Here is an 8,389-nt window from a genome sequence, read left to right on the forward strand (position 1 = left end):
TAGCAATATTGGATGTGACATTGCAAATTTCAAAGCAATTTGCATTACTGTTAATAAAACTTGTCTTTTAGAGTACAGTATGATTTCATATCTCTTAAGTTTAAATATGCTCAATTATAGAAAAAAATCAAATCCAAGGAAATTATTAAATGTAATTCAAGGAAGAACATGCATTTAATTAAACCCAAGTACTCAGTGGATTTATTAATAACATGAGTGTCAGGAAAATATAGTGAAACTAAGCAGGCCTCAATCTTTAATGGTTTATCCATTACTTAGTATTTAAATATTAATGATTACCATCTTTAGTGATTTATGCACTAGACACTCTTTTGTAAAACTTCACATCTCTAATCTTATTTAATTGTATTTTATTATTTCAAGATATTAATAAAACAAGTATAATTATGCATATTTGATGAGAAAGTTCACTTTAGCAAAACAGTATAGAAAAATAGTGGAGTAACCAGAATTCAGTCTTAGGACTCTATGATTAGGAAAGCCATAGGGTGTTCACAGAATAAAGTACCTGACATTTAATACCAGGAATTCTGGATGAGAAGCTAGAACGTGCTGATGCTATGGACTATCCAATCACCACTAGGCTGCTTTTCTGAATGTGCTTAGAAGTTGGAAAGACGATATTTAAGATCTGATTGTAAAAAATATTTTAGATTACATTGTCTCAATTTTTCCACAAATCATCAGGAATAGAAACGAGCAAGGGTCTCTGTTAAGTATCAGCAAAGTGTTAAGTATCAGTAACTCACCATAAATGATTTTGCAGTTTTCTATCAGTCTTAGCACAGCAGAATAATCGAATACATCTTGGGACTTTTGAGGGTGAGCCCATCAGATGGAGCAACGTGATTCTCAAGTAGGTTGTTTTGCCATGTGATAACAGCTCTCCAACAGCTTGGAGGGTTCTTAACCTAACCATCTCACTTTTGCAGTGAATTGTAATGAAATAAACACAGGATGGATGCTTTTGAAGGTTGTGGTACATGTTGTATGTTGTCCTTGGAAAGAATTAGACTTGAACATAAAAGGATACAAAAGCATCTATTTTACTTCTTTATCAACTCCTAGCAATGGTTTTCATTTTGCTTTGAAAAATGTCAATTGGGTAGACTAAAATTTACAGCCACCATTTGCGAAAGGCCACTTTAATGCTGTAATTAAATTCTTGGCAGTCATATTTGTGGGCAATATTTATTTCTCTTCATCATGAATTCTCTAAGGACACATCTGTTTGTACTTCAAATTGATTTAGGCTTATTTCCTTTTGCTTCATTTGCTTTCTGATGACATAATATGAGTAAGTGGTGAAAGTACATTTCCTGTGTCTGGAAACCTTCCCTGCAATACTTTTGCAGTACATGTGGAGTCCTTGTTCCCTCCTTTTATTTCAACTGGAAGTAATCCTTTCCATGAATATTCTCAATGTGAATGAGACCAAATGTGGCACGGTATGCTCACATTTTAGTGTATTTTTTAAACTCACAATTTGAACCTCATCAACTCATTCCTCTATTGAGCCAAACGAATCTGAATGTCTGGATTCTTTAAAAAAATTTTTTTTTCTTCTTGCATCAGGGTGGAAAATTTCAAACAAGAATTCAGCTAAGAGCCACTGAGAATACATATTGTGTGTAATAATTGATTAGAGAGAAATAGGACAAAACAAGTTAGATGTGTTAGGATAACACTTCATGAACGAATAACAACAAAATGATAGAGTAAAAAAAAAACCAAGACTGCTTGACACACTTCCTTCTCCATTCCCTCTTTGCATCAAATAAATAAATAAAATACATAAATGCCCTTCTGTTTGATGGATTCAGCCTCTAGGACTCTCTGATGATGCCCAGTCTTATGACATGCAATAAGTAAATTTGTTTAAAAACCTCCTTTGGAGGAAGGTTTGCAAATTTTGCTCCAAATAGGACTCAAGAAGACACAAACCCAGAGGAGAGGTGATGGTATGCTCGGGGCTGGACTCATTGGCCTACACTGCTTCCTGGCTTTCCTCATGTATCAATTCCAGGTGGGGGCGTGATGGCAGTTAGTTTAGTATGTATTTAACGCCTTGTACAGAGGTGCACTTTCACAAGTATTATTTCTTTATTTACCTAGTACTTTTTCCTTCATAAAAATATGATGGAAACCTGATCCCAAACCTAGTAATCATTTCCTACTTTCTTTCCTTCTCTTTCTTTCTTTTTTCTTCTTTCTCTCTTTTTCCTTTCTTCCTTCCTTCCTTCCCTCCCTCCTTTTCTTTCTCTCTTTTCTTTCTTTCTTTCTTTCTTTTCTTTCTTTTCCTTCCTTCCTTCTTTCCTTCCTTCCTTCCTTCCTTCCTTCCTTCCTTCCTTCCTTCCTTCCTTCCTTCCTTCCTTCCTTCTTTCTCTTTCTTCTTTCTTTCTTTCTTTCTTTCTTTCTTTCTTTCTTTCTTTCTTTCTTTCTTTCTTTCTTTCTTTCTTTCTTTCTTTCTTTCTTTCTTTCTCTCCATCCCTTCCCTCTCCTTCCCTTCAGCCTCTCCTTTCCTTCTTGTCTTTCCTCTTCTCTTTGTGCTTGGGTTTTTAAGTGTTAGTATTTTTTACCTGCATTTTTTTTTTTGGTCTTTTCTTTTTAGTACTGAGGATGGAACCCAGGACATTGTATTTGCTAGGCAAGCTCATTGCCACTGAGCTACATCCCAACTCTCTTGTTCTTTTCTAACACATTGGTTTCTCTTTCTCCTCCACGGTGTTCAGGTAACCTCATTCTGCAGCTTGGAAAGCGACAAGACATCAATTCATGGATTTGGGAAGCTGCGGGGGGTCTGCAGGATAGAAAATATCTTACAGCTCAGTTTTCCAGGGGTGTCTCACTGGGTCTGGAGGAGGTGCGAGAGTGCTGCAGACATGAAGTGGTCCTTGATTTCCGTTCATTAGAGCCTAGGTGCGTTTCTTTTTTATTCTAACGGGCGGTAGAGCAGTTCTCATTTGTGTTCATTATACCAATGTCTTTAGTCACAAAGGTCATAACTCAATGAACCAAATGCTTGGTATGAAATCATAATTTTGCCCCAAATTAAGATATAACTTTCCCTAAATTGTCCCCACCCATCTAACTCCTACTATCCCCAGCAAAACCAATATCATTTGATGAGGCAGACACTACCTTGTTATTTCCTTCCTGACATAACTGCACATAGGATTACTGATCCTGGTTTTTCAGATGATTGGCTAGTGTTTGTTTTTGTTTTTTTACTTCATTGCTGTGCACAATTCAGTTGAGCTTGATCTAGTTTCTTTCCCATGAGCCACCATGTTCTATTGTCCTGTCCTGAGGTCAGTCTAGGTGGAGCTAAGGGTTGAAGGCTAGACAACTGCTGCAGAAGGTTCAGTCCAAGTCACTAAACAGATGTAACAACACGAAGGATGTCCCATGTGAGGCTCTCTGGAAAGCCACTTCCAGAAATCAAAATAATATTTTATTTCTCTATGTATAAGATATTTTTGTTGGCATCTCTCATGTCAGATATTCATATCCCTGAGAGACTAAAACTATGAGCTTGAGACTCTATGACTGGGGGCACTTATACAGAAATAGGGGAGGTGGAATGCATAGGAATCAAACAACAGGAGACTAAGACTGCAACATGAAACTGGTGAGGGTCCGGGAATCAACTTGCAGTGTGACTGTCATGGTTGGGTAAGTTTTTTTAAGTCTTGTCCTAATAGCCCGTTCTCTTCAGAAGTAGGTTTGAAGAACAGACACCCACTTCTTCAATGGTGGAAATTCCCATACAGGTGTGTGAAACCCAGTTCTCTAGTCCTGATACACATTAAGTTCCTTAATGGGGGTGACCACCTCCTCTACCCCTTTTGTACCAACGAGTGTCACTGTAGCCTTAGTTCCGGCTTCTTTCCCCTCGAGTCCCCAGCTCCACACTCACCCTCCATGCCCCGCCTCCATGACTGAATGCTAAATATTTTCGATTCAGCTTAGAGCTTGGATGGCAACCTCATCCGGATTCATGTGCTAGCGCTCCAGTGGGGGCTGGTGGGCTCCAATTATCGCCGCTCTGAGCAGCTATTACAAATGGCTTGGATAAGAGCAGTCCCTCTCTGGGAATTTGGATTTTACCAGGGTAACAACGAAGGTTTGGAAAATAGGACAAACAAGATAAAAGCCTTTAAACAGACTGAAACTCAGCCTCATGCCTTGGGCGTGCGGGGAGCCTGGTGGTTCCTGGCTGATTCATATCTGATGCACACCCTAATACTACAAACTAGGGACAGAATATTCTTCTGAAATCTCAGATGCCATATGAAGGACAAATAGAATCAAGTGGAAGGACAGAACTCTCGAAGATAGGGCACATTTTTAATTCTCTCACCTATCTTTAGCTCCTGGGACCTCTCAGCATCTTTTTGTGAGAGAATGAATGAGAATAACAACAACAATACCAGTGTCATTTGTGTATTATTGTTGCTCTGGGCTAGATATAGGCCACTTTCTCATGACTATAACAATTGTTTGAGACCTAGGGTCACAGTCTATCATTGTCTGGCCCGGTTGCTTTGGGCCTGTGGTGTGTCAGCACGTTACGGTGGCAGTGAGTGGTGGAACAAACCACTCACTCATGACTAGGAACCCACATAGAGGAAGAAGGTACGATCTGCACTACAGCAGGGAGCACGCCTTTTCTACAAACCCTTGAAGGAAACAGAATATCCAAGGCTATGATAGTTTTATTGTTTATGTATGAAACCTTACACTTGTGTTTTAAATGGAGGAATTGCACCGGGGCTAACAATCAGCTCCAGTATCACCTTTTATCTATCTATCTATCTATCTATCTATCTATCTATCTATCTATCTATCTATCTATCTGTCTGTCTGTCTGTCTGTCTGTCTGTCTGTCTATCTATTTATTTGGCAGTCCCAGGGTTTGAACCCAAGACCTTGCAATTAATAGGAAAGAGTTCCAAACTTGAGTCACACCTCCAACCCTTTTTATTGCATTTAGTTTATTTTTTATATAGTCTATTACACTTCCCTGTACCTTGGGCTGGCTTCAGATTGCAATCCTCTTAACTCTGCCTCCCTTATAGCTGGGATTATGGGAATGTACTACTGTGCTCAGGCCCAGTACTACTTTCAATTGATAACAGATGGCGTTGCCATTATGCTTTGTGGTATTGTGTCCTAAGGAATTCAGAAAGTTATTAAACTCTCACAACCAGTGTGTGGATCCTTTATAATTGAATTAATGTGCCTTTGCATATGATCTTTGCCCATGAGCATTTGGAAGCACTGTAAATCAAATCACAAGATCGTTTACTGCAAATCTTCAGCCTATTACCTTTTCTTTTTCTTTAAATGAATTTACTTTATTGCTATTATAGAGGTGGTATACAGAGGGATTACAAATCCACGAGTCAGGTAACGAGTGCATTTCCTTTCACACAGTGACTTCTGTTCTCTAGTTTCTCCTTGTCCCTCCCTCCCATCTCCATCCACAATGTGTACAGTTCACTTTCATTGGTGTCCAGTGAGCTAGCTCCATTGATGCACCTTGTCACCCTCTTTTCTTGTATTTTAAAGTACACATAAACTAAAAAGCACAAGTTTTGTCTTTCAGTGGTATGCCTGATGGATTATTTTAGAGCAAAACAAGTGTTTTATTTTCTCCAAGATGTGCCTATGGAAAGTTAGCTGGTTTCATATCATCCTCTGGCTTCCAGGAGATGCCTTCCCACTCATGACAGACTCTGATCTCAGGAGTCCTCTTTGTTCATATTTATAAATATTTCCTAGAAAGACTTGCTTGATCATCAGAACTTGTACTCTGAAACACAGACAAGGAGTAAACAGGAAGCTACCTTTATGTGAAATGTGAAATAATTCATTATCAATTGTGTTGTTTTTGTTTTCAAGATCAAATGCTGGACCTTTCAGTGCAATGCCAACGTGCACAAACATTTCTCCAGAAACAGAGCCCCTGGTTAAAAGAGCAGGAAGTTCCCACTCTGCTTTGTCACTCATGGCTGGGAACAGCTTGCTATTGAAAATTTTCTTGAAAGAACAATTTAAGTTTGCCAGACACTTTCATCTCCCTAGCTGCTATCTTTTCTCCCCAAACCGAATTGTTTGTGTGCAATATCAGCTGTGTGCTTTGGCAAATGAACCTTGCTGTCTGTTTCAGAGAGGAATACTTAGTTTTCTTACTCAAGCAGTTCACTTTTTTTTTTTAGTAACTTTTTTTCCCTTTTCCTTTCAAAAGCAGTATCTATCCAAGAGGAGAGACAAACTTTTCTGGTTACTTGAATTTTCCCTGAGGGTGCTGACTTATTTAATCATTAAACATATAGCCTTTAGGTGTTTCACCTTAAATGCTAAGATCCAGGCTTTGCATTTCAATGTTGTATAGTGTATCATATGGAAATATTTATGACAATATATTTAGTGAGCCCCTGGTGTCTATTATGAAAAATCAAAGTGTTGATTCTCGATGAATAACAAGAGACATGGTAAGTTTTTAATAGTGGTCTTTCTCTTTTGTAGATTGATAACACCCACAATATAGAAGACAGGTTAGCATTTTACAGTCAAAAACAGTAGCATGATATTAAAAGCAATACTGAGATTAGACATTCCTTTGCATAGCAAAATCGTATGCATACATTTATACCATTAGATGTTCTCAAGCACAGCACTACACAGAAGAGACAGCATTTGCAGGGGTACACTGCTCAGGCTGGACCAGAATGCAAAAGTCTTTAATGCAGGGTTTCAGTATCTCCTGCGTCCGGGACCACTTAGTATCGGTTAGACAAGTCACAGAGGCCACCCAGGGGATACCAACAGATGATCTCTTTGAAGGTTTTCCTCAGTTCTTGACTCCGCAGTGCATAGATGAGAGGATCAATGATAGCATTGCACATGATCAATATGAGATACAAGTTAAAGTGAGACATGAAACACACACAGTATGGGTTCTGGGGACAAGAGATGTAGAATATTAAGTGGAGGAAGAAGGGAGCCCAGCAGACCACAAAGACGCCAATCAGGATGGTCAGGGTAATTGCGCCTTTCATGTTGGCGCCCTGGCGGATGGCACCCGTGCCCGGAAGCACTGCGATCCTCTTAATGTGAAGCCTGGCCATCAAGAACATGTGGACATAGAGCGAGGCCATGAGAACCAGCATGGTGAAGAACATGGTGATGAGGCAGATGATGACAGCACTGCTGTCGGAGTAAATGATGAACAAAACCCCCGACACGGTGCAAGCTGCCCAGATGCAACTTATAATGATGCCCACCCGCTTAACCGTCATGATGTTATGGTACTGCAGGGCATAAAAGATAGTGAAATACCTGTCCACCGCGATGGAAAGCAGGCTGCAAATGGAGGCCAGCAAGGAGCTACAGATCACCGAGTCAATGACATTGTCGATGTTCACCGTGAAGCTCTGCGCGTCCGTGTCGGTGCTGTTCAGCAGGGTGATGACGATGGTTTCCGACCCATTGGAGACGCTCACCAGCATGTCGGCCACCGCCAGGCTGCAGATGAAGAAGTACATGGGCGAGTGCAGGTTCTTGTTCTTGGCGATGGCCACGATGACTAGAATGTTCTCCAACAAGCTGATCACACCCAGAGTCACGAACACCTCGGGGGACACAAAAAGTTGCTCGTAGCATCCTCCATCCGAGTAGCCGGTGCCCAGGGCCTGGCTGGCGTTGCTGTGCCCTCCTCGGTAGGCGCTGTGGTTCCAGAGGTGGAGCGAGGTGTGCATGCCGGCGGCGTGGCTCGAGTTCATGGTCCGGCCCCCCGGGGGGTGGGGGTGGGAGCAGCAGGTGCACTGGGCACCTGGCTGGGCTGCAGAGCCCGGGGCAGAGGTGCCCCTCTGTGGGTGTGTGGGGGGAGACAAAGTTGATCACACTGCGTTTGGCATCACCTCGCTGGGCACAGCCCCCGGCCAGCCTCTGAGGGTGGCACGAGGGATGGGATTTGTCTTAAAAGTCTCTTTGCAGGTCTGGCTTCTGAGCAACAGAACCAACACCACCCACCACACACCAACCCCCCACCCCCAGATCTCCGGGCTCTTGCGCTCTCGCTCTCTCTCTCTCTCTCATCACTTCGGGTAACTTTGAGCCCGGAGCATGCGGGGCTGTTCAAAGTGGTTTTCCTAGGTGCTGCGGAGCCCCCCGGGAGCCCGGTCTGCCTGCCGGCTCCTGCCCACTGGGGCTCGGCTTGGAAGGCACCGACCGCAGCCCCGGCATCGCTGGGCGGCGTGAGAGCGGCTGCCCGGCCGCCTGCACATTGGTCTTGAGTGGAGGAAAGGCTGTGTGTGTGTGTGTGCGTGCGTGCGTGTGTGTGTGTGAAAGCTGGCCCCGC

At 42.2% G+C, this 8,389-nt stretch overlaps 1 protein-coding gene across 1 annotated transcript; it reads right to left on the reverse strand.

Annotated features, from left to right (window-relative positions):
- Positions 1-6,809: 6,809 nt before the first annotated feature.
- Positions 6,810-7,811, reverse strand: Mc4r (melanocortin 4 receptor). The gene has a single exon (XM_048363439.1). The coding sequence runs from the start codon at positions 7,809-7,811 to the stop codon at positions 6,810-6,812; it is 1,002 nt and encodes a 333-aa protein (XP_048219396.1).
- Between the last annotated feature and the right edge of the window lie 578 nt (positions 7,812-8,389).

Source organism: Perognathus longimembris, chromosome 15 (assembly GCF_023159225.1).
Source record: "Perognathus longimembris pacificus isolate PPM17 chromosome 15, ASM2315922v1, whole genome shotgun sequence".
NCBI classification, from domain to species: Eukaryota; Metazoa; Chordata; class Mammalia; order Rodentia; family Heteromyidae; genus Perognathus; species Perognathus longimembris.

Excerpts from the sequence above, each read along its gene's own strand:
- Mc4r (XM_048363439.1), bottom strand. The coding sequence starts at position 7,811 with ATGAACTCGAGCCACGCCGCCGGCATGCACACCTCGCTCCACCTCTGG.